General features: G+C 41.0%; 2 protein-coding genes across 5 annotated transcripts in view; one reads left to right on the top strand and one right to left on the bottom strand.

The window, feature by feature from the left end:
* The window catches only part of LOC139575933 (B-cadherin-like), a 75138-nt gene that overhangs the window by 3672 nt on the left and 45154 nt on the right, over nt 1-26312 (bottom strand). The window contains exons 1-11 of one of the 2 annotated variants that reach the window (XM_071401407.1): nt 14039-14226; nt 13524-13635; nt 3785-4026; nt 3411-3551; nt 3157-3312; nt 2915-3059; nt 2639-2811; nt 2404-2532; nt 2112-2297; nt 350-594; nt 73-215 (exon numbers count right to left, since the gene is read on the bottom strand). In XM_071401407.1, the coding sequence (XP_071257508.1) occupies nt 73-215; nt 350-594; nt 2112-2297; nt 2404-2532; nt 2639-2811; nt 2915-3059; nt 3157-3312; nt 3411-3551; nt 3785-4026; nt 13524-13635; nt 14039-14089 (1723 nt within the window). In that variant the 5' untranslated portion in view covers nt 14090-14226. Of the gene's footprint in view, nt 1-72; nt 216-349; nt 595-2111; nt 2298-2403; nt 2533-2638; nt 2812-2914; nt 3060-3156; nt 3313-3410; nt 3552-3784; nt 4027-13523; nt 13636-14038; nt 14227-26312 lie in introns of those variants that run through there. The other variant, XM_071401406.1, reaches the window with a different exon arrangement.
* On the top strand, nt 22055-24293 carry LOC139575948 (cytosolic iron-sulfur assembly component 2B-like). Of its 3 annotated transcripts, XM_071401436.1 has the most exons (6): nt 22056-22243; nt 22450-22711; nt 22855-22924; nt 23062-23187; nt 23308-23353; nt 23892-24293. In XM_071401436.1, the coding sequence occupies exons 2-6, from the start codon at nt 22650-22652 to the stop codon at nt 23996-23998; spliced, it is 411 nt and encodes a 136-aa protein (XP_071257537.1). In that variant the 5' UTR covers nt 22056-22243; nt 22450-22649; the 3' UTR covers nt 23999-24293. The 3 variants fall into 3 exon arrangements, with proteins under 3 accessions (XP_071257536.1, XP_071257537.1, XP_071257534.1); XM_071401435.1 differs by having other exon boundaries at nt 22055-22711; XM_071401433.1 differs by lacking the exon at nt 22056-22243 and having other exon boundaries at nt 22464-22702; nt 22847-22924.

The following is a 26312-nucleotide window of genomic DNA, read 5'->3' as shown; positions in this document are numbered from 1 at the left end:
GGGTCAAGTTTAGGGTGTGGTCTTTTACAATTTTTTTAATATTAACATTAGAAAAAGGGAACATTTAAATACCGTTGTCAATGCCCAGAACAATAACAGAGTATTTGTTGTCTTGGACAAAAGTGGATTCTCTGTCCATGAGGCTCTTGACTTTGATCAGCCCAGTGTCTTTGTTAATACTTAGCCATCCAGCAGGATCATTGCGTATCTTGTATCTGTGTAGTAAATGTAAAAAAAAAAGTTTAAAAAAAAGAGCATTGCTTACAACCTGTACAGTCATCACTTGAAAAGAAATGTCCCCCTCTTCAAATCTTACAAAACATAATTGTAAATGTAGTTCTAATCTTACGTGACTTTCTGACTCCTTGCAGTGTCTGGGTCTGTGGCTGTGTACAGAACCAGGTCACTGTTAACAGGGAGGTCCTCAGGTTTCCTGATAATCTTCTCCACTGGGGTGAAGACTGGAGCTTCATTCACATCCTCCACATTCACTACAACAGTAGCAGTGGAGGTGGGCAGGCTGATTGCAAATGGGACTTCATTCTGCACAGTGACCAGCAGAGTGTACTTGTTGTTCTTCTCAAAGTCAAGTGGCTGTGTTGAAAGAACAGAAAAGCCCATCAGCATAGGAATCCTTCACACTTTATAGAATCAGGATAATGGTGTTTATATCTACAAGCATACTCCCCCCTACACATTTACTTGGACAGCGTAGCCAAAACGTTTAATTTGGCTCCTTACTCCAGGATTTTATATCAGATGTTTCATATGAAGCAACAGTACAAAACGTAACTTTTTATTGAGGGTATTTTCATAAATATCCATTTATAAATAAAAGCACTTTATGCATCTTGTCCCCCCCTTAGTCATAGGTATTTCTACAAATTCACAGAGTATTAAAGTAGTCAAAGTTGAGTATTTGGTTCCATATTCCTCACACACCATGACCAAGTCAAGCTTGCAACTACAAACTTGGATGCATTTTCAGTTTGTTGTGCCCAATAGAAATTAATGGTAAATAAGAATCACTTACTGTAATTAAGAATATGTTTCTGAACAACTTTACATTAGGTGGATGCTACCATGATTACGGATAATCCTGAATGAATCGTGAATAATGATTAGTGAGAAAGTTGGAGGCAAAAAGTTCATACCCCCAAAACATGCTAACCTCTCACCATTCCCAAATTTTTTTTTTGGGGGTATGCAATTCATCCCTTGAACTCTCACTCATCGTGATTCAAGTCATTCATGATTATCCATAATAAAATGGTAGCATACACACAAATGTAGAAGGGCTTAGAAACATTATATTCTTATTTACAATAAAAAAAGAGACAATATATGATTTGCCATGCATTTCTATAGACCTCTTCCTGTGTTTGCTGCACGAGGGCAATATACAAAGAAAGTTGGTGGCCTTATAGAACTCCAGCAAAAAAAGCATATATTTACATGCTCCTTATGAGTGCATTTCACAGTACTTATAGATAATAAATTGGATTTTAAGACTCATATGAATGCCCTGTTTAATATAATGTTTGTGTCATTGCAAATCAACGGCATTATACTTAACACTTCAACCAGTAAAATGGCTCTTTGGCTAGCTTTTGCTACAGCCTATCATAGAGCGTAAGTATTCTAGCTAACAACTGCTGCATCCAAAATTGTTATTTTGTAAAGTTCACAACTAAATATAATCTTAGTGACTGTTCAAGGAAAAATCAAAACATTGTAAGTGTACGAGAAGCCCAAAAACGTTGTTTAAGAAGTAATAAAAAGGTGAATCTAGGCCAAGTCGAACGGGCGCAGATGGCGATGGCTTTCTTACTGCCGCCAAAAGTCGTGAGCATCTGGGCGCGACGTCAAATAAAAATGTGATATTGTGTACTGTCGGCTCATATGAAACATTGGATCTCTAATTTACAAAAACCTTAGAGTCAAATTAAAAGTTCGCTTCACTGTCAAAATAAATATGAAGGGGAGTGCAAATTGCTTCCTCCAGGATACCATTCCAGAGTAGCAGCTAAAAAGCTACATTGACAGGCCGCTTTCGCTACACCTCCAGTGTAGCAGCTCAAATATATCTATAGGAGAGGATTTCAACATACCTTAGCTGTCATAATGATGCCCTCCAGCTTGCTAGGGCCTGTGCTCACACTGAAAAGGCCTTGAGGGTCCCCGTCAACTATCTTGTAGGTGGTGGCCCAGGCAGAGGAGTGAGGCTCATCTCCATCAGTCACTGGCATTTTCACCACCAAGGCATCCACTTTATTCTCTGGGACTGACACGGTGTACTGCAAAGGAGAGAAGCATGATTATAAAGCAACAAAGGGTAATTCCATTGTGTTAAAACGGTTGTACGGCTGCAATTTTAAATTTTGCCTTCAGAAATGTGCTTACCGAAGGCGTCACAAACTGTGGCGCGTTGTCATTGCTGTCCGTTACTGTAATGATGGCTTTGCCAAAGCTGGTAAGGCCATTTCCCATCATATCGGCAGCTTGGATTTCCAAAGTATATTTGGTAAATTTCTGAAACAAATTTTGTAAATTAAATCAGAACCACAAATGTAATGCATGTAGAATGTACACAATGAATAAATGATCGACAAGACTATTGATTTGAAAAGAGAACAACCTCTCTGTCCAACCCAGGTGCGTTAACCCGAATCCCTCCAGTCACAGGGTTGATGACAAACATGTTGGGGCTTGGTAGTGGAGGCTCCTGACGGATAATGGTGTATCTGACATCAGAATTGTCAGTGCCCTCCTCATCAGCATCAGTGGCCGTTATCTGCATGACCTCGTCACCTGAACAGAGTGAGATTTTTTTTCTTCTGAATCGTCCTAGCATAATTTTCCTTAAAAAACATTGTTAAGCATCGTAAATACTGAGTGTGTGTGAACAACATACCTGGTTTTGATGCCTCAGGGACTGTTCCCGTAAACGGATCTTGGGTAAATACAGGTTTGTTGTCATTCATATCAATGACTTTCACAATGATCTCCATGGGATCCTCAGCTGTACCTGCACCCACTGCAACAGCATGGGCTAGGAGCTAGAGAGAAAAGTAACGACAAACATTAGTTTAAAACTACATATAAATCAGTTTTCAATTAAGTCAAGGGAAGAAAATTAGGATACGCAAACCGTACAACGTATTGGTCTTTTTTCTCCCTGTCCAAAGGCTGGGTCACATAGAGAGTTCCAGAGTTTTTGTCCACAGTGAAGAGTCCCACAGGAGGTAGGTCTGCCCCAGCGCCAGTGATGCTGTACTGGATCTTCACCTCTTTATCATTGTTGGACCTGATCTGGTTTACAAGGATAATAGAATTCACATCACTGACGAAATGTCCAACACTGATATTAAAGTCATGGAAAAACAATCCTTAACCTACAAGACACTTACCTGCACCATATTCTTGGGGAACGGACCTCGGTCATTCTCTGGGAAGTTGATGGGAGGAATGACCCAGTCCCTTTTCCTTCTTTTCAGACCTCCTGAAGACTTGGGGAAGTTCAGAACAGGTAGAGACAGACTTGCTCCTGGCTGTGGAATTGAAACAAAAACCATGAAATATGAAGTCCATGGTTTTACAAGCACCCAAATACATAGAGCATTTTACAGAAACTGCCATCAAACTTCAATTGACCTGGGAAAAGAAATCTGTTTCAATTACAGAATATTTCCAGCTATACATGTCATTGAAACACTTCGAGACGCAGTTGCCCATCTATCCACTAGAGGACACCATAGTCTCATTAATTTAACCAGTCATATACCTTGGGCTGGGTGGTCACCTCATGGTGATTGTGGTGGTGGCCATGTCCTGCCTCATGCAGCACTCTGACTGGAACTGTGATCTTCTTGCCCTTGGACTGGGTAGAGACATAGAACTCCTTATGTCCATTATGCAGAGTCAGCCCCCTCTTCAGTTTCAGCGTCCCGTCGCCATCTACTTTGAAGCGTGAATCCTCGGAGTGAAAGAGAAAGCTGGTACGGCTGGTGCAGTCATCAAAAACCACTGCAAGGTCAAAGAGAAAGGTGGTCAGAGGATATTTTAAAAGTAATATGTGGGCTTAAAAAGAAACCATTGGAAGCACTTCAGTAACAGGAATAGATTTAAAGCACCATCACAATCTCAAATTTATAACATCAGTGGGTTCTTGATGAACTGACAAAGAGCCACCACAGACTCTCAGAAAATGTATAAATGGAATACTGGTCATAGTAACAAAGCAGCAAAATGGCCTAAAAGAAACCTAGGCCTAGTCGCCTCATGATCGCAGTTCTGATCTGCTGCAAAGACATTATGCAGGGCTTATTATTTGCACAATGTAAAAACCCACAACATGTCAGTCTTGCAAAGGAGTAAATTGACCCATATCCTCATGTAATTATTAACATGACATGTATAACTAGTACTGTGCAACTTAGAACAATATACCAGGTAGAGATTAAGCTGTCATGGTATACAAGTAGTCTACTAGAATCATCCTGTGTGGACAGAGAGTAGGGTTGACTTGCCCAGCCCTGGGTTGAGACTCAAGGACAGGCAGGCAGCAACATCTGGTTTCACATGACTACTAGAAACATCCTGAGGCATAGGCCTAGCTATACAAAGAGGTCTGAATGTCTCATTATGCTCCTATTAGCTTACAAAAGTTGATTGAGTATGATTTAGAAACCCCAAATCAATACACCTCTTTCCAGCCTAATGAACTGGCTAAATGTTATGCAGAAATTGTGCAATGACACAAAACAAGAAATGTGTGGTTGAGAAAGTTTACAATTGGCTCATTCATCCCCCTCCTCTCCCCTGTAACTATTCCCCAGGTCGTTGCTGCAAATGAGAACGTGTTCTCAGTCAACTTACCTGGTAAAATAACGGTAAAATAAAAAAATAAAAAAAGATATGGAAGTGTGGTTCAGAAGTAAAACTGAACTGGATGTATGTCACAGTACCCACTTCTGCTTTCTGCTCATTCTATTGATAGTTAGGTACTAGAGAATCAGGTAGGTAGAGGTACAGCGACTACCACTCTTTAGGCAAGATGGTGGCCGTCAAAGATTTGAACAAATTAAAGAAAGATGTAGGTGGTAAAGCTGAAGTCCAGAACAACAAATAAAGAAAAAAATCAGGCCACCTAACAAAAACATTTGTTTTACAACTGGCTGTCTCATCGTTGTTGGTGGTAAATCAGGCCTAACACTTGTGTCATCTGCAAACTTGATGTGGTTGGCCACGCAATCATGGTGAACAGGAGGGGAATAAATGGAGATTGCCGTGACTCAACGGTCAGGTGGTATATGACTGCGGTCATGCCTCATTACTGCCGGTGTGGCAGTAATACCGTAACCACAACAGCCCTAGGTATAGCCTACTGACCATATAAACTGAAAATGTCTTGTGGACACAATTAGTCTAGCTAGGCTATACTCCAATTAAACAAATTCTAGTAATTGCCTTTGAGTGTGGACTGTATTATTATGCAAACTGGATGGACTGTTCCATTATGCTACACTCCAAATGTTCTATCCATGACTCAAGGAGAGAATGTATAGGCTTAGGTGATGAATAGCCTTGTAACAGGGCATTTTCATAATTAATAGGCTGACAAACTTTAGCTACAGAATCTCACCACCGTGCATTTCCATCTCCTCCCCTGTCAACAGTTTAATGATATATGTTTTGTGAAAACATGTTACTGTCGATGTTCCCAAACAGATTTCACTTTGTTTCCCAAATTAAGCACTGGGTAGCTGCAGGAGCTGGGTTGGAGAGCCCATGGCATAGAGTTTGGGCAGAATATCACCTGTCGCACAGCAAAAGGATGCATGCTCCTCAAACAGTGACTGCTGCAGAGTGAAACTATTGTTCTTATAAACCCAGACATTTCTATATGCAATCCCATGTGAAATGCATTTCAAACCATGTCACCTGCATTTTATTGAAAGTCTGTGTTTTTGCTACAATAGAGTGATCAGGGGCGTGCAACTATAGTTTTCATTCACACAAAACAGTGTCACCCGACAGAATATAGCTTCATTTTGATCAGATGAGAACAGAAGTGCAATGCTATTTGGCTAACAGCCATATAAGTAAATGAGCTTACAATTAAAAAGCAAGGACGATGCATGGCCATCATATATAAGATATTTATCATTGAATGTAGCCGGCTACGTTTAATGTTTTGCTTGAAGTTAATCTTGCATTTAAGATAAAGTAGGCTACACTGAGAAAAGAACTGGAGAAAAGTAGCTACACAGTCAAATAACCGTTTGTGAACTCATTGGAGTGGTCTGATGCTGAGCAGAAATTACAACAAGAATTTTCTATCTGCATTTACAAAACACAGCAAGATAAAAAAAAAATGGTGAAAAATGCATAATTCTGAATTGAGACCCCTGATCATGCAGCCCATATAAACTCAGCAAAAAAAGAAACATCCACTCACTGTGAACTGCGTTTATTGTCAGCACACTTAACATGTGTAAATATTTATGAACATTAAGATTCAACAACAGACAAATTGAACAAGTTCCACAGACATGTGTGTAACAGAAATAGAATGTGTCCCTGAACAAAGGGGGGGTTCAAAAATCAAAAGCAACAGTCAATATCTGGTGTGGCCACCAGCTGCATGTTAAACCGGAGTAGACTACCTGGCTGGAGTGAAAAACAAACTGCAAGAAAGTGGCCTCCAGTCGCTATTCAAGTGCATATGGAAACCATGTAATTTCCCCCCTGCCAATTTGATAATGAACCATTATAAAATCAAAACAAATTTGACATAGTACAGACAAGATTAAATTGAGAATAGTCTGAAGGGTGAAAATATGATAGAGAGAACAGCATGTGCAGCCTGAGGTAAGCTTTTTTGCGACTTTTTCAAATATTCAATAGCCTATAGTCGCGTCAGGGGTCCATTTAGAGTTCAGAAATCTGCATTTTAAACCACGTCACCTGCGTTTTATATTGGAAGTCGTGTTTTTTGGCTTCAATGGAGTGATCGGGGACGTGTAACTATGGTTTTCATTCACACAAAACACAGCGTCACATTTGGCAAAGAATGGCTTTATTTTCAGATGACAAAGTGCAACGCTATTTGGCTAGCAGCCATATAAGTAAATGAGCTTAGTGAACTTTTTGGCAAAAACAATGCATGGCCATCATATTTCGAATGCTACATTTCCTACTGTTTTGCTTGAAGTCAATCTTGCATTTTTCCCCCAGAGAAAAATAGACTACACTGAGAAAAGTACTGGAGTAGCTTTACAGTCGAATGCCCGTTCGTGAATTCTCGGAGGGGAGATGTGCAAATTAAGCACAATCTAGGCCAGCATCCCAGAGTTGCCTCTTCACTGTTGAGATTGAGACTGGTGTTTTGCGGGTACTATTTAATGAAGCTGCCAGGTGAGGACTTGTGAGGTGTCTGTTTCTCAAACTAGACACTAATGTACTTGTCCTCTTGCTCAGTTGTGTACCGGGGCCTCCCACTCTTTTTATTCTGGTTAGAGCCAGTTTGCGCTGTTCTGTGAAGGGAGCAATACACAGCGTTGTACGAGATCTTTAGTTTCTTGGACATTTCTTGCGTGTAATAGTCTTCATTTCTCAGAACAAGAATAGACTAACGAGCTTCAGAAGAAAGTGCTTTGTTTCTAGTCATTTTGAGACTGTAATCGTACACACAAATGCTGATGCTCCAGACACTGAACTAGTCTAAAGAAGGCCAGTTTAATTGCTTCTTTAAATCAGAACAGTTTTCAGCTGTGCTAACATAATTGCAGAATGGTTTTCTAATGATCAATTAGCCTTTTAAAATGATCAACTTGGATTAGCTAACACAACGTGCCATTGGAACACAGGACTGATGGTTGCTGATAATGTGCCTCTGTACACCTACGTAGATATCCCATAAAATATGGATAATTTTTTTTTTTTTTTAAGTTTCCAGCTACAATAGTCATTTACAACATCTACACTGTATTTCTGATCAATTTGATGTTATTTTAATGGACAAAAAAAAGGAAAGTGCTTTCCTTTCAAAAACAAGGACATTTCTAAGTGACCCCAAACTTTTGAACGGTAGTGTATATGTTGGATTTATAAGACATTCTAAAAGGTTTGTCTGACTGGTTGTCTGATCAATACCTTAAAAGTGTATATATATTTTTTTATATAACAGTATCTGTACTCCCAGTCATTAGGGCCTAATGAAATTATTTCAATTGACTGACTTCGTTATATGAACTCTAACTCAGTAAAATATTTGAAATTGTTCCATGTTGTGTTTATATTTTTGTTCAGCGTAAATTGGCGCTGGTGTGTTCTCATAAGTTGGCATGCATCTACAGTCTATAAAATTGATCACGCACACAGCATATATCCTAGTTTGAGAGGAAATATCACCTGTCAGACAGCAATACAGCTGAATGCTACATGTGCCTAGTCATTGCACAACAATTCTAAACGCAATCGCGCAATAAAAAACATTGTTTGATGGACACGATTAAAAACAGGATCCAAGCTTTCTATTGCCTATGCAGTCGCCATTCGAGTGCATAGGCAAGGTAGGCAGGCTACCACACATCCCCACCACTTTGTAATATGAGCACAATAACGAGGCTATATAGAGGGGGTACCGGTACCGAGTCAGTGTGCGGGGGTACAGGTTAGTTGAGGTAATTTGTACATGTAGGTAGGGGTGAAGTGACAATGCATAGATATAAAAGAGCGAGTAGCAGCAGTACACAAAACAAATGGATTGGGGGGGGGTCAATATAATAGACTGCTAAACAATAAATCAAATGTCAACTGGACTAATGGCTTAGGGGTAGAAGCTGTTAAGGAGCCTTTTGGTCCAAGACTTGGTGCTCCGGTACCACTTGCCATGCGGTAGCAGAGAAAAGTCCAGGAGTTAGGTGACTGGAGTCTGATAATTTCTAGGGCTTTCCTCTGGTCCTGGATGGCAGGAAGCTTGGACGCAGTGATGTACTGGGCCATACGCACTATCCTCTGTAGCGCCTTACGGTCAAGCAGTTGTCATACCAGGCGGTGATGCAACCAGTCAGGATGCTCTCAACGGTGCAGCTGAAGATCTTTGAGGATCTGGGGACCCATGCCAAATCTTCTCTGTCTCCTGAGGGGGAAAGGTTTTGTCGTGCCCTCCTCACAACTGTCTTGGTGTGTTTGGACCATGATAGTTTGTTGGTGATGTGGACACCAGGGAACTTGAAGCTTTCAACCCGCTCCACTACAGCCCTGTAGATGTTGATGGGGGCCTGTTCGGCCCGCCTTTTCCTGATCAGCTCCTTTGTCTCGCTCACATTGAGGGGGAGGTTGTTGTCCTGGCACCACATAGGCAGTTCACTGACCTCCCTATAGGTTGTCTCATCGTTGTCGGTGATCAGGCCTACCACTTGTGTCATCAGCAAACTTAATGGTGTTGGAGTGGAGTGGACTAAGTACACACCCCTGAGGGGCCCCAGTGTTGAGGATCAGCATGGCAGATGTGTTGTTGCCTACTCTTATCACCTGGGGGCGGCCATTCAGGAAGTCCAGGATCCAGTTGCAGAGGGAGAGGTTTAGTCCCAGGGTCCTTAGCTTAGTGATGAGCTTTCTGGGCACTATGGTGTTGAACGCTGAGCTGTAGTCAGTGAACAGCATTCTCACATAGGTGTTCCTTTTGTCCAGGTGGGAAAGCGACTGTGGAGTGTGATTGCATCTGTTGGAGTGGTATGCGAATTGGAGTGGGTCTAGGGTAACCGGGAAGATGCTGTTGATGCGAGCCATGACCAGCCTTTCAAAGCACTTCATGGCTAACGACTGCTACGGGCAATAATCATTTAGGCAGGTTACCTTCGCTTCCTTGGGCACAGGGACTATGGTGGTCTGCTTGAAACATGTAGGTATTACAGACTCAGTCAGGGAGAGGTTGAAAATGTCAGTGAAGACACTTGACAGTTGGTCCGCGCATGCTTTGAGTACACGTCCTGGTAATCAGTCTGGCCCCGCGGCTTTGTGAACGTTGACCTGCAAAGGTCTTGCTCACTTCGGCTACCGAAAGCGTTAGTCATCCAGAACAGCTGGTGCTCTCGTGCATGCTTCAGTGTTGTTTACCTCGAAGCGAGCACAAAGGGCATTTAGTTCGTCTGGTATGCTCGAGTCACTGGGCAGCTCGCGTCTGGGTTTCCCTTTGTAGTCCGTAATAGTTCTCAAGCCCTGCCACATCCGACGAGCGTCAGAGCCGGTGTAGTAGGAATCAATCTTAATCCTGTATTGACACTTTCCTTGTTTGATGGTTCGTCTCTGGGCATAGCGGGATTTCTTATAAGCATCCGGATTAGTGTCCTGCTCCTTGAAAGCTGCAGCTCTAGCCTTTAGCTTGATGCGGATGTTGCCTGTAATCCATGGCTTCTGGTTGGGATATGTACGTACAGTCACCGTGGGGACGACATCGATGCACTTATTGATGAAGCCAATGACTGAGGTACTCAATGCCATTGGATGAATCCCTGAACATATTCCAGTCTGTGCTAGCAAAACAGTCCTGTAGCGTAGCATCCGCATCACCTGACCACTTCCGTATTTAGCAAGTCACTGGTACTTCCTGCTTTAGTTTTTGCTTTTAAGCAGGAATCAGGAGGATAGAACTATAGTCAGATTTGTCAAATGGAAGGTGGGGGGGAGCTTGGTATCCATCTCTGTGTGTGGAGTAAAGGTGGTCTAGGATTTTTTCCCCCCTGGTTGCACATGTGACATGCTGGTAAAAATGATTTAAGTTTGCTTGCATTAAAGTCCCCGGCCACTAGGAGCACCGCTTCTGGCTGAGTATTTTCTTGTTTGCTTATGGTCTTATAGAGTTGGTTGAGCGCAGTCTTAGTGCCAGCATCGGTCTGTGGTGGTAAGTAGACAGCTACGAATAATATAGGTGAGAACTCTTGGTAGATATAACTTGTATACCACACTAAGGTACTCCACCTCAGACTTGTTTAATATCAGACATCGTGCACCAGCTGTTATTGACAAAAAGACACACACCCTCAACCATCGTAGCATCTCTGTTCTGCCGGTGCATGGAAAATCACGCCAGCTCTAGATGATCCGTGTTGCCGTTCAGCCACGACTCGGTGAAACATAACATATTACAGTTCTTAATGTCCCGATGGTAGGATAATCATAGGTCTTCAATTTTATTTTCCAATAATTGCATGTTAGCCAGTAGAACAGATGGCAGTTTACACTCGCCTGCGGATTCTCAGAACGCAGCTCGATCCACACCCTCTCTTCTTCACGCAAATGACGGGGATTTTTAAAATATATTTAACTAGGTAAGTCAGTTAGTCATTGTTATTTACAATGACGGCATAGGAACCATGGGTTAACTGCCTTGTTCAGGGTTAGAACGACAGATTTTTACCTTGTCAGCTTGGGGATTTGATCTAGCAACATTTTGGTTACTGGCCCAACACTAACCACTGGGCTACCTACCTGTGCCTGTTCCCACTAGAGAACAGTATATCCTTCTCGGACTCATTAAAGGAAAAAGCTTCTTCCAGTTCATGGTGAGTAATACCTGTTCTGAAGTCCAGAAGTTATTTTCGGTCATAAGAGACAGTAGCAGCAACATCATGTTCAAAATAAGTTACACGCAAAAAAAAACGATTCAAAATAGCACAATTGGTCAGGAGCATGTAAAACATCAGCCATCTTAGCATTCTTCATATTATGAGCCATGTCTTAGCTTGTTTCAAAGTAGCCTAGCCAAAGTCCCACCATAGAAACGTGGAGGCAATTATTTCACAAAGACTTCCTCATATGCCATTGAAACCAGCCTTTCTCTCCTGTTCTATTGGTTTTCATATCAACTTTCTTTGTCGAGAATCCAAAAGGCACAATCCTAGTCATATTAGTGAACCCATACTAGTTGTTAAACTTAGAAAGGGGAAATCTAAAGATTTAACAGATGATCATCTCGGTCCCATATGGAATTGCTCGCATCAGGTGCACTGTTTAGAATGAGTTTTTCCTGCGAATTGCAATTGTCATTTTTTGAAAATGACAATTTACATTGGCTGCTTCATTACAGGAGTTACATGTTCAATAATAGCCTTTTTTGCTATGAGATGATAGGCTTGCTAATGTTGCATGTTTCAATTAAGAACTTAACGATAGGTTGCTACACAAAAGGGATTGATTGAGGCATCATTTCTCATTTCCTATTGATATGCATTATTCATTTGTAAAATGCTGTCAGTTGACGCGAATGACAATCAAGCAATGTCAGAAGTCACTCAGAGGAATCTAGGCCGGCCTAATGGTTGTTCCAGGAAGTCTAACCAGTTTTACTCTACTGATCGGATCTTGTGCCTACACGCCCAGTTAAACAACCAGATATTTAGCATGTCTCATCGATGAGCTCACTCAGTCTGGTCAACCTCCTTACAATGACAAAACAGCCTTCAATTAAGTCACAACTTGTTTGAAGCATAATTAAAAGACATAACAATACAAATCTAGCATACTAAGTTGGTCACACAATTGTAAGTGACACTACTTTCTTAGCAAAGTAAAGGTGTGACAAATCCCTCCATTAGCCCCAATGCGGGACAGAAAACACCACAACGCTATTGTAAACAAACTATGACTGAGAAAAGTTCCATGCCATATTTGCCAAGTAATGTACAGGGTCGTCTTGCCAGCCGCACCTCAAACAGTTACAAAGGCTATCAAAGGGAGTTACTGGCGGTCCCAGACACATGAGTCAATTCTTTACATAGAAACAAAGCAACACTTGAGTATGATAACTAATCAGCCTTGTATTTCTATGTTGTGCTGTTAAACAGCTGACAATAATTGGACACACCAAATCGAAAATCAATTGTTGTCAGCAAGTTCACTCACCAAATTGCTCTAAATTTATTTTGTGAATCACAGTGTAATTTCATAGAGAAGCCAAAGACAAGGCCCACAATCATAGCAAAACCTGAAAGAACCTAAAAACAATGTGTGCTCAGTGGTTTGTCTGTACAATAAACAGCTGTGATTAGGAATCACAAGGCTCTCTGGGGCAACTGAACAAATCTTTAAACACAATACTTCCAATTTAACCACTTCTGACAAATTGAACCATGGATACACATTTATCAATGTGTACTGAAATATTCAAAGCAGAACACTCTCTGGTGTGAATGAAACTAAAATGTATTCTGAAGTGATGACACTCATTTAAAATTCTTAGGTCTTATGCAGCGTTCAAAACAACTGGGACTCGGAAAAATACGAGGTCAAATCATGGCGCCAGTGATCTTCAGGTCGGAGCTCTTGAAAGAGGCCCGAATTGGAATTTTGAGTCGGAAGACATTTCAAATAGATATTTCACAGTCGGGGCTCGTTTTCCCCCCCTTGCTTTGAACGCATTGAAGTCCGATATTTCCCAGTTGTTTTTAACACGGCGTTAGCGTATGACCGGGCAAAAATGTTTGACAGCGAGGAAGCTACCATTAGTTAGTTCTTACCTTTTCCTAGTCTCCGGCCACTTTGTAAGTGATTTCTTTCCACTTTGAAAATGTATATTTCTGAATTGAAACCTGGTAGACATTTTGACTCCGACGACCCTGGTTTGAAAGCCTTACAAAAGGAAATAAGTAAATTGTATTATTTATAAATCAACTGCACAAGGTCATGAAATAAATATTCACCAGATTACCATAGAAATGCATTTATACTATCATAATGACCACTCACTACTATTGTGATTAATGTGGCATATGTATAATAAAAGCTCCGAATAATAACATATCCGGGTGCGTTAACCTGGTAATTAAGCAAATAACCGACAAAACGCAACGCTGGCGAACACAAAAACACCCGACAAATCATGAAAACTTATCATAAATACGTTTTTAAATAAGACCTGTAGGCGGAACCATATAATGTTACTGGTTCAAACTATACTAGCCAACGTATTCCCAGGTAAATGGCGTGCCTACATTGCGTGTTACTTTAAGAGTGAAAAAAATAATAATCTTACCTGGAGAAATAATATTAATACGCCCAACTCCACGAACCAAAATGCCCCCATTTATTTTGGATAGTCGTTCCACCAACAGTAAAAAGTAATCCCTTTACGCGTAGAGGAGAAAAGTCTATTTTTCAAACGTGTGCTTTCTTGGTTGTTGGTTAAGTGAGAAATGAGCTTCAGCAGGTAGTTTCTGGGGAGTGACCTCGCCCATCCGCTCGCTCCAAGTATGGGCATGGAAGAAGAACGGCTCCTTATACCCGCACCTATGAAACACAGGTAAATTGTCATAATCCAGAAACCCACAGCAGGGTCCTATGTGCCAAATTATTACACAATAATGTGAGAATTCCGATCGAGAGGAAAAGCACTGATGAGGAAGAGTGGGTTCAGGATCAAACACGGATGTCAGTCTTTCCATTTCATGATCAAAGTCGTTTCAAACAAAACACAGCAACACTGACAATAATTTCACAGACTGGAGCAGTCTATATTTGTCAAAAGCTATAATTTGTCAAAATAAGCTTTACATTTTAACAAATGACTGATAAATACATATAGTTTAATCATGGTAAAACATAATAAGGAGTAGCTTACACATTTACAGTCAGCATAACATATCAGTACTAAAATGATGTATTGTAGATGGGCTTTACTCTACCACCTGAGGTTTTCTGTGGACCTGATTGGCTACAAATACAGGAAAAATTACAGCAGGAAGTCCTCCATGCATCTTCTTTATCACATCTCCATCATCCTCACCTCAGACATAGTGGCAGAACAACATTACATCCTCTGCTTGCTTTGGAGTCCCATCAGCCTTGTGAAGCAATTGAATGATAAGTTGAATGATAAGTCTTTGGTGTCACCTTGTAGAACCAAAGACGTCCTATAGACCTAGTCTTTGGTAGTAAGTAACGTTTCAATTACATTATTAAGATATGGAGAGACTGGCCTGTTGGAGAAAATAAAAGTGCTTGAGGGTTCCAAAGGGAAGGGAAAGTATGACATGCAAGATATTTCTTTATCCATTCAATCAGTGACCTTAGAGTACAGAGAATATTGTGGATCATGAGTTTCAAATGTGATCAGTTCATGACCCACATCCAAAAATCACTTTAAAGGCTTCACTCATGATCCACAATATTGGTATGCATTGCTAGCTAGTGTGGCCGATGTGAAATGGCTAGCTAGTGGTGGTGCGCGCTAATAGTGTTTCAATCGGTGACATCACTCGCTCTGAGACCTAGAAGTGGTTGTTCCCCTTGCAGCGGCTTTTGTGGCGCGATGGGTAACGATGCTTCGTGAGTGACTGTGGTTGATATGTGCAGAGGGTCACTGGTTCGAGTCCAGGTTAGGGCGAGGAGAGGAACGGAAGCTATACTGTTACACTAGTATAATCATAACCTCCAAAGTTGTTTTAGCAGTCCCTACCTGTTAATCCATGATTGCCATGGCATAAACAAAGACACAAAACCCAGGCACAAAACGACTGACGGATATTGAACGGGTGCTGTTTTCAATGGCGCCGAAAGTTGAAATATCAAGGCCAAACTGTATGTTACTATAGCCCTCCTGACTAGTCTTAACTAAAACAACAAAACTGTAAGTCATTTGCAACTTTATTCTCAGGAAATGTTTAGTAATATCACAAAGAGTCAAACTATGAATGTTTGAGTCCGTTAAGCGCTGTATTTGGACACGAATGCATGTTTTTCAAACGAGCTAGCTAGCCAAGATCTTTTGCATGCCATCTGATGAGTTGTTCACGTGAATGCGGCATAATGAAGCTAAATAGCCTACAGAAAACTACCATTACATTTCTGACAACTATTTTGAAAAGGTCAGAAACATGCTGTAATGTAGTTGAGCTACTAGCTAGCTAACGTTAGCCCTGGTCCATTTGACATGATGCAACTATCTACCTAATTACTAGCGTTCACCCTGTAAAACAAATATTGTAGAGAATATGGTTTTGGTTTGAAATTCACTTACCACTAGCTTGAATAATGTGCTCTACTATTCTTCTCATTAGCTATTACACTAGCTACAATTGCTGAATATATAACTGCAAAGCAAGACAGTTGCAAGCAGAATTTAGATTGGCGCATGCAAATGTGATATATGCGCGCTCTATCATAACCCTTCAGATGTTAAGTTACTGTATTTTGACATCTAAATATCTCTTTGCCCCATGTCGTTTTTTGTCTGTTTCTATTTCCCCGCTTGTTTTTGTACATTTTACTGACTAGGCCTCGGTAGCCCCATAATTCAATTGACAAGTAATGTGTTGCTTTATACTTGCTTTATAAGTAATATTGGACAGTTTGTGATATTTCTGAATAGGAAATTATCCTCACATAAAGTGGTGTAAAAAGAGGTAATGACGCCATATGAAATATAGTCCAGTTGTCTCCACTCAAAGCAGTCATCAGAACCTCCATTTACAATTAATCTGATGCTCACAGCTCCACAGTCACTTGACATGAAAGTGGGAAATTGTGAGTCAAGCAATTTTATGATCTTATCTTCTTTCTTCCAGTTCCCTTCTTTGTGTTGTATCTCATCATCTCTGAATCCACAATCTGAATGAACAGCAGCTGGTATTGTATGATAAATCAAATCGTGTCTGTGTTTTGCCATAGTAAGTATGAACAGTGGAGGTCAATCAGAAATTACATGGTAAGTAGTCCATATCTAACAACTGACTTAATCACATGCCTCACTTCATGACCCAGCAGATAGATACAGTAGTGTATTGTTTGATGGAATATATTTTTAGGCTTTACATCCCATTTCTGACTCAGAACATCACAAATCATTTGAACTTCTTGCTCATAATGAATACATTAACACACTACAGGGTAATTTGCTACTGCAGTCCTAGATAGGTGTATCATGCACTTTTTATCCATTGTGTGAGACTCAAGTCTCATATGAGACGTCCTTGTAAATATTACAATGTCTTCGCCTCTACTGAAGGACAGTATTTATTTCACTTTTCCTTATCTTTGCTGGAATGTATAATAGGTTCTCCAGAACTACACTCCCTAGCTGGACTTGACTTTGTGCTAATTAGGAGGAAGAATCCCAACTCTTCAGTCCGAGAGGAAAGGAGGCTATGGGAATCTTGTTAATCATTATTTGGTTGTGTGCTTGTATATTAACCCCAAAGGACAAATACTCCAGTGAGTGTGGTAAAGTAAACTGTGCTATAACACGTGACTGTGAGAGAGTTCCCAGACTTAGCCAGAGGGAGAGCCTGTGTTGCTGTACTCAGTACTGCATGTGTGTCAGTGAAGGCTCATTCTATCATCATCACCAGTACATTGCACTTTAATGTTCCCCCTTAATTGGATTGGCAATCCATTTTGATAGCAACATTGTTGCTCAGTTCACAGGTTCCCTTCAGATGGTCTCACAGGAGTGAAAGTGTAGCTTATATTTTAACGAGATAACAACTTTTATGTCTTAATTTTGCATTTAGACTGTCATCCCATTACACAGTCTGACGTTCAGGGTCACTGTTTATTTTACTGTTTATGGCTGGGAGAATGACTGTTCCCTGACTTGTTAATGTGGTCATATTGTTAACAGGAAATCTCTTCGGGGAATTCTATCCTGCTAGAGTCAGTGACTAATGGTTAAAGAAGTACTGAAGCAAAAGTCACACAGTTACTTTGTTTAAAATCCTTGAAGAAAATATCATGAATGACTATTTTAAGAAGCTTGAATTATTCATCGAAAACAGTTTACTGTTTCAGGTTTTCCATAAGAACGTTGTCTCTCTTATTCTATGAGTGTAAAGAATCTAACATGATATTTTTGAAGCAATGAAACAGGGTTTTTCCACAGATGCGTAATGGTTTCAACAAGTCTAGCTGATTTCTCATGGCGGGTTCTGTCAAGGCCATTGGCTGTCTGTCATTTATTAACCACTGTCAATGTGTAAATAATGTAATTGGTTTCGACCTTACTGTCCCTATTGAAATAATAGAGGCTGAAACGTACGCAAAACGTTGAGGAAATCCTTTTGAAAACATTATAATAAACAAAGTCTTGTACATCTCCTGATTTGAAGCATTTGTTTATTATAGTACACCTATCTTCAATGATTATCCATCCGTCTAATGGGATATGTTTGGCACTTAGGGTTAATACGACAGTAACGTTTTAAGGATTTGTTATCCGCATCTGCCAAGTTCAACCCTGAAAGCTAGAGAGCAAACTAGCTACAGTGTGTTGATCATGAATTATACAGTATATGTTATGTGTTGTTGTGTTTTGTGGTTTTTGAAAGATGGCTGATAGAGGCTGTTGGGCGACAGCAGTTAACAGTCATTGTAAATAAGAATTTGTTCTTAACTGACTTGCGTAGTTAAATACAAAAAAATTAACAAGGTGAGGCTCAGGTCGATGGGGGAGGGGTAGTTATATGTTCAAAGAGCAACTGGTTATGTATTACAACCACTTCCTGTATTTAATCTCCACAGTAGCAGCCAACATGCTCATCCGTCTCTGTGCTCATTCACATCAAAGATCTAGCATGATAATATCCTTATTCAATCCCCCCACATAGATCAAGATTAAAGAGAAATGCTCTACGGAAATATGACACTTTTTCAGTGTAGGCTTATGTGCAGTACTCTGGTAATTGTATACTGTACATTCCTAATGAGCTCACCCATTGACCTAAAGTAGTCAGTGGACATCAATTTAAATGCTGTGATCAGCCAATATCCCTCCATTGTTCAGTGATTGACTTCCTCTCTACACCATTGGCCCTTAAAAGCCCATCAACGCAGAGTGAGGCTTTTAGACTCTATAAAATGTTTATGCATAACCTCCACAATCACATTAGGTTATGGTATCATGTTTCTAAATGGCCAGCCATCCTTTTATTTCCCGGATTAACCAGCCCCAAGCTTTACAGCATTTTCAGATTTGTCTAGAGCAACAGCCAGGGCCGGGGATAGACCAGACCAGTCTTGTGTTGTGCCTGGGTTTTTGTTTTCCTGGAATGTGGTGATGGGACCTCCCGTCTCCAGGAGAGCTACATTAAGCTTCCCGGCTTCAGGCATGAGGGTGTCTGTGACTCTGCTCCGCTCCACACTGAGTATTGAGATGAAGTGGCACTCTTGCAACAGTGCACCGAGACAGGACCCACGCTGTCTCAATTGCAGGGCTCCAGGCTCACGGGTGTTTCAGCAAATCATGTGGGGCCCCGAGGCACTCTCAACCAGTTCTCAAAGCTGTTGTGATGTCACTGTGGAGTGTCATGCAGAAACTGTGTTGAACTCGCTCTTTACTTTCTGAAAGGGTGGGGTCAGTGGGATGAAGAGAAAAAAAAATCCCTCACACATGCTACCTGACCCCACATTCCAGGGTTAAAAGGATTTTATGCTGGTAGTAGGTGCTAAAATATATCCATATCCTGTCTGTCTGTCTGTCTTGTCCTTCCTTCCACCTGTAGAGAGATGGCACACCGACGCTCACTCACCTTTTTGACAGTCTCCTGACTCCTCTCTTTCTTTGCATAAGGTGAAAAGTTACTTGTGCATAGTATTGCCTGGGTCAGCAAAGACTAGGGCAAGGATAGCATGCTGATAAGTGTCCCTGGTGGAATGGCTAGCAGCCCAGCACTTAGCCTAGAGCAAACTAACCACACCCAAGACTCCTGCCTGCCTTTACCTTAATTGTTATTGTTGACACAATGTGGGTCGTTCAGCTAACTGCCTCACTGAACTAATCCCTCTGACAGTGCTGATGAATGAGTAACTTAAAAACAACCGAGGGTGAGGACTAGCTTGAGAATTTCAGTTGGTAGACTGTATTTTTACTTTAGAGGCTTTGATACTGAAATACATGCATAATCACAGTTCTTGTAATTCAAGTGAACATTTGTTGTTGGTTTAGGATACAATCTGATCGTTTACAGGGGTTGAATAAAGTTCAACAAGATACTGCTGCCTCCTATGAGCTCACAGCCAAGCTGGGTTCATGCAAATGATATAAGGAAGGTGTTTTTATCAGGTTCCATCTAAACAGGTATTTCAGCCTGAGACAGGCTTTAGGGTACAATGGAGGCTCATTGTGTACTGGAGCGAGCAAACCAGAAGGTTTTTTCAACAGCTGTTGACAAGATAAAAAGAGAGAAGGTCAGTTTGCGTTCAGATTAAAGGAAGTCCTTAGTGATATATTACCAAGATTTTTCAGCAGTGGTTTTCAATGTTATTGTTTGTATTGATGACACTCAACAAATGGGTTTGGGGTATTTCAATAGTGTGCCCAGTATTTCTAAGAGCTAATGTCTTTAAGCTATTTAGATTATTTGGCACAGTAAAAGGAATCATCCAAGACGGTAATTTATGTCATGTATCACTCCAAATCTGGACATAACAACATTGAATTTATCGGCTGCTATTAATACTATAAACATGCATAGTGAAAGTACAGTTTAAACTGGACTTTAAACTGTTCCAACGCACACAGACACAGGTGATTAATTGTACAATTATGGGTTAGGCTTGACTTTGAAATGGTGCATTTCAGATGGTATTCTGAGTCATTATACACTGCTCAAAAAAATAAAGGGAACAGTAAAATAACACATCCTAGATCTGAATGAATGAAATATTCTTATTAAATACTTTTTTCTTTACATAGTTGAATGTGCTGACAACAAAATCACACAAAAATTATCAATGGAAATCAAATTTATCAACCCATGGAGGTCTGGATTTGGAGTCACACTCAAAATTAAAGTGGAAAACCACACTACAGGCTGATCCAACTTTGATGTAATGTCCTTAAAACAAGTCAAAATGAGGCTCAGTAGTGTGTGTGGCCTCCACGTGCCTGTATGACCTCCCTACAACGCCTGGGCATGCTCCTGATGAGGTGGCGGACGGTCTCCTGAGGGATCTCCTCCCAGACCTGGACTAAAGCATCCGCCAACTCCTGGACAGTCTGTGGTGCATCGTGGCGTTGGTGGATGGAGCAAGACATGTTGTCCCAGATGTGCTCAATTGGATTCAGGTCTGGGGAACGGGCGGGCCAGTCCATAGCATCAATGCCTTCCTCTTGCAGGAACTGCTGACACACTCCAGCCACATGAGGTCTAGCATTGTCTTGCATTAGGAGGAACCCAGGGCCAACCGCACCAGCATATGGTCTCACAAGGGGTCTGAGGATCTTATCTCGGTACCTAATGGCAGTCAGGCTACCTCTGGCGAGCACATGGAGGGCTGTGCGGCCCCCCAAAGAAATGCCACCCCCACACCATGACTGACCCACCGCCAAACCGGTCATGCTGGAGGATGTTGCAGGCGGCAGAACGTTCTCCACGGCGTCTCCAGACTCTGTCACGTCTGTCACATGTGCTCAGTGTGAACCTGCTTTCATCTGTGAAGAGCACAGGGCGCCAGTGGCGAATTTGCCAATCTTGGTGTTCTCTGGCAAATGCCAAACGTCCTGCACGGTGTTGGGCTGTAAGCACAACCCCCACCTGTGGACGTCGGGCCCTCATACCACCCTCATGGAGTCTGTTTCTGACCGTTTGAGCAGACACATGCACATTTGTGGCCTGCTGGAGGTCATTTTGCAGGGCTCTGGCAGTGCTCCTCCTTGCACGAAGGCGGAGGTAGCGGTCCTGCTGCTGGGTTGTTGCCCTCCTATGGCCTCCTCCACGTCTCCTGATGTACTGGCCTGTCTCCTGGTAGCGCCTCCATGCTCTGGACACTACGCTGACAGACACAGCAAACCTTCTTGCCACAGCTCGCATTGATGTGCCATCCTGGATGAGCTGCACTACCTGAGCCACTTGTGTGGGTTGTAGACTCCATCTCATGCTACCACTCAAAAGTGACCAAAACATCAGCCAGGAAGCATAGGAACTGAGAAGTGGTCTGTGGTCACCACCTGCAGAACCACTCCTTTATTGGGGGTGTCTTGCTAATTGCCTATAATTTCCACCTGTTGTCTATTCCATTTGCACAACAGCATGTGAAATTTATTGTCAATCAGTGTTGCTTCCTAAGTGGACAGTTTGATTTCACAGAAGTGTGATTGACTTGGAGTTACATTGTGTTGTTTAAGTGTTCCCTTTATTTTTTTGAGCAGTGTATGTTACTTATACTGCTACTAAAGATATTAGCAAGAGCTTATCATTTGAGTCTATGGTAAAAAGCTGCTTTTCCTGGGATTCACAATACACGCGTAAGAGGGCTAATTGAATTGCTGTTATTTGTGAAACATTTTAGTATTAACATTGTTTTACTTGGATCATTATTTTCTTGCTTCTGTGTAATTTTACCATTTATAGATTAACCTTGTAGTTCACGCAGTAACATTACAGAATTTAAGATGAGAATGCTGCCACCTGCTGGATACATCTGGAAATCCAACATGACACTATATCGCAGGGATGCGCCTGCGTACGTTTTGACGTCTACCGTTTCCGGAAGTCGATCGTTCACTCCCGTGGTCCAGAGTGAAAAACGATAGCGCAAACAAATATACCGTATTTCTGTAGTTGCAACATTACAAATGTCAGGAGGGACCCGTTTAGAGAACGCAAATCCCTTGATTTTTCAACGAACAGGCGAGAGGCTTCAGACCGCAAATGACGAGGACGAAGATGTTGCTGATCCCATCGACGACAGAGAAATATTTGATATCCTTTCGGTGTAGCTAGCTAAAATATACATCCATTGAGCTTTCAATGTCATACCAATGAACTTTGCATATGATGCTTCATTCTTTAATAAAGCTAATTACTCAACATTGTGTTATCAGATTTCACCTTAACCCGTGCTACATCTCATCAGATCCATTAATGATCCTGAACACCCACTGTCCCTCGAGGAGTTAAATGTCGTGGAACAAGTTCGAGTGCGCGTGAGTTAAACTTCTTTCACAACTTTTTCCCCAGTTAGAAGTTCGACACACAGACATACTTGTGTAGCTACTAAGGACAGCAGATAGCCTATACTGTGTTAGCCTAATAAAACCATCAACTTTATTTTTCTTTACAGGTAGATGACCAAGAGAACACAGTGGGTGTGGAGTTCACCCCCACTATACCCCACTGCAGCATGGCAACTCTCATAGGCCTGTCCATCAAAGTCAAGCTGCTGCGGTCCCTACCAGAAAGGTTTAAGGTGGGTGAAGGAAATTGAGTCTGCTTCTTGTGAGCAAGCTTTAATATTATTTAATTGTCTGAACATTTAACATTAATATAGTGGGTCATGTACCGTCTATTCCTAATCATATCTCCGCAGATTGATGTGCACATCACTCCTGGGACGCATGCCTCAGAAGATGCAGGTAAAGTGACATGCCTCTGAAGTAACTCAACATTGAGGCTGAGACCAACAATCACACCTTCAAGACGACTGTTGTAGACTGCCCCTTTTGAGAAGCCCTAATATCAATTCCACAGTAATACTGAGACTCTGAATTTTCACGTGAAACAATGTCAAACAAAAACCAATGACTGCAAAGTTAAGCAAACCATACAACTCTATCCACAAGGCCTACTTTTTAACAATTTCCACAGAAAATTTTACAAAAACACATTTACTAGAACAACAGTTCATATGCAAATTTTGGTAACAGAATGACAGTTTGTGCTTTTTGCTCTTATTCTGTTATGGAACTTTGCATCTGCACTGTTATTGAAGTAATGTGTTTTTGTGGAAATTGTAAAAAGTTGTCTTTTTGCATAGAGTTTTATGGGTTGTTTAACTTTAAAATCATTGGGTTTTGTTTTACATATCTTAAAGTGAAATATCTAAGTGTCGGCATCACTCAGTTACTGTGGAATTGCCCCTAACTAAACCCTTTGTTTTTGCTTTTGTTCCAGTCAACAAACAGCTGGCAGACAAAGAGAGAGTGGCCGCTGCACTCGAGAACTCCCAGCTTCTGGAGGTGGTCAACCAGTGTCTGATATCCAATGCAAGGACAGGCTGACCCCCCTGATGGATCAATTGAAAATTCTCCTTAGTCCTGGAGTAGCCTTAATGTTTCTCTCCTGACATGCTAACTGGACTGGTTGTTCTGTTTATGTTGAGTAAATGGCAAATGTATCACCTATGCTGCCATTGTATTATTTTCTTCTAACAGAATTCCCTTGTATCATGTTTGTCTTTGTTGTAGGTAGAAATACTAAACACGCACTATAGTTCTCTTCACTAGATCTTCAGTTTTGCACTATAAAAGACAGGCATTGTATCCTTTATTATACAAGTAAAGCAATAAAACACAAGGTCATATCTTATTTCATTGAAAATATACCTGATATTAATGGCATTTGCAAAGAGAACTAAGGAAATGTATCTCAAATAAAATGTCAAAGTACACAATGACATGTAAGCCCAACGACTGGGGAAGTGGCCCTGACACTGAATATGAAAGGCCGTTGTTTATAACATACGTCTGGGGGAAAATTATATGAAGTATAATACTTGTGGAATTGGATTTTCATTAGATGCCTTATTTCATATTTGTCCAAAATAGTATAAAATATGTGAAATAGCATTTGAGTTGTGTTTTTTCTCACTTATCTTTCATGTGGTTGTAAATAAATGACTTGATATTTTTTTAAACAATTTAGACAAATTAACAAGTTAGTTTAAGGATATGTATTTTGTCGTTAGATTTGGCTATACTTATTTTACTATGGCAGTGAAAGAAGTATTGTTCATTTCAAATTCTCATCAGGGAGCCTAGGATTTTTATTGCATACGCAATGAGTTGGTCCCACAGGGTCAATGGCTACATTTCCTCCCTAATGTAACATACAGCAGAGTGGCGACATAACCCAGAGGTCGATGGCTCGAAACCATCCTCTGCTATGCCTTTTACATTTCGACAATTCAGCAGGAAAAAAACACAAATTAAAAATATTACATTAAAAGCCTTTATGCAATAGAAATGATACCTACATAGTTATGATTCAACAAAATAAAAGCAGAACTTTATTTTCAAAGAATGTGTTAAAATTGTGTTTGTGAGCAATACTATAACTTATATAATATATCAACTATAAAGAGTGAATGGGTGAGTTAGACCACATTAATATTGCGTCATCCTGAAGAGCCTGTGACTGTTAGCAAGAAGACTCCCGATCAACGGATGCTCCTTTTTGTACCTGTAGTAAGTAAAAATTAACCAAATTTTAATACAAATTCTAACAAGAGATATGTGCGAGTTTGCCAGGGGACCAGCTGGTGGCAGCATTGTCTTTCTAGCAGTTTGAAAAAGAATGTGTGAGTGATTATTCCAACCATGTGGGGGCATTTGTCACTCCCTGTTAGAGAAAAATGAGTAGAAAATATTAATGGTCCTGGTAGCCAACCCCAGACCTTAGAAAAGTATGAGTAATTGATATGGGGTCAGTTTAATAAATGCAGCTGAAATAGCTCAGTTGGGAGAGCGTTAAACAGATTTTTTTTAAATTCACCTTTATTTAACCAGGTAGGCTAAGTGAGAACAAGTTCTCATTTACAACTGCGACCTGGCCAAGATAAAGCAAAGCAGTTCGACACATACAACAACACAGAGTTACACATGGAATAAACAAACATACAGTCAATAATACAGTAGAAAAAGCAAGAAAAATAAATACAGTATGGGGATGAGGTAGTTGGATGGGCTATTTACAGATGGGCTATGTACAGGTGCAGTGATCTGTGAGCTGCTCTGACATCTGGTGCTTAAAGCTAGTGAGGGAGATTTGAGTCTCCAGCTTCAGTGATTTTTGCAGTTCGTTCCAGTCATTGGCAGCAGAGAACTGGAAGGAAAGGCGGCCAAAAAGGAATTGGCTTTGGGGGTGACCAGTGAGATATACCTGCTGGAGCGCGTGCTACGGGTGGGTGCTACTATGGTGACCAGTGAGCTGAGATAAGGCGGGGATTTACCTAGCAAAGACTTATAGAAGACCTGGAGCCAGTGGATTTGGTGACGAGTATGAAGCTAGGGCCAGCCAACGAGAGCGTACAGGTCGCAGTAGTGGGTAGTGTATGGGGCTTTGGTGACAGAACAGATGGCACTGTGATAGACTGCATCCAATTTGCTGAGTAGAGTGTTGGAGGCTATTTTGTAAATGACATCGCCCAAGTCAAAGATCAGTAGGATGGTCAGTTTTACAAGGGTATGTTTGGCAGCATGAGTGAAGGATACTTTGTTGCGAAATAGGATGCCGATTCTAAATTTAATTTTGGATTGGAGATGCTTAATGTGAGTCTGGAAGGAGAGTTTACAGTCTAGACAGACATCTAGGTAT

The sequence above is a fragment of the Salvelinus alpinus genome, chromosome 5 (genome assembly GCF_045679555.1).
Source record: "Salvelinus alpinus chromosome 5, SLU_Salpinus.1, whole genome shotgun sequence".
Taxonomy (NCBI): domain Eukaryota; kingdom Metazoa; phylum Chordata; class Actinopteri; order Salmoniformes; family Salmonidae; genus Salvelinus; species Salvelinus alpinus.
This window is presented reverse-complemented; position numbering and strand designations above follow the sequence as displayed.

What these genes read in the sequence shown, in the direction of transcription:
- LOC139575948 (XM_071401433.1), top strand. Translation starts at nt 22,574, where the DNA reads ATGTCAGGAGGGACCCGTTTAGAGAACGCAAATCCCTTGATTTTTCAA. An exon ending in ACGACAGAGAAATATTTGAT is followed by an intron (nt 22,703 to 22,846) that starts ATCCTTTCGGTG and finishes CCCGTGCTACAT; the next exon opens with CTCATCAGATCCATTAATGA. An exon ending in GCATGCCTCAGAAGATGCAG is followed by an intron (nt 23,354 to 23,891) that starts GTAAAGTGACAT and finishes CTTTTGTTCCAG; the next exon opens with TCAACAAACAGCTGGCAGAC.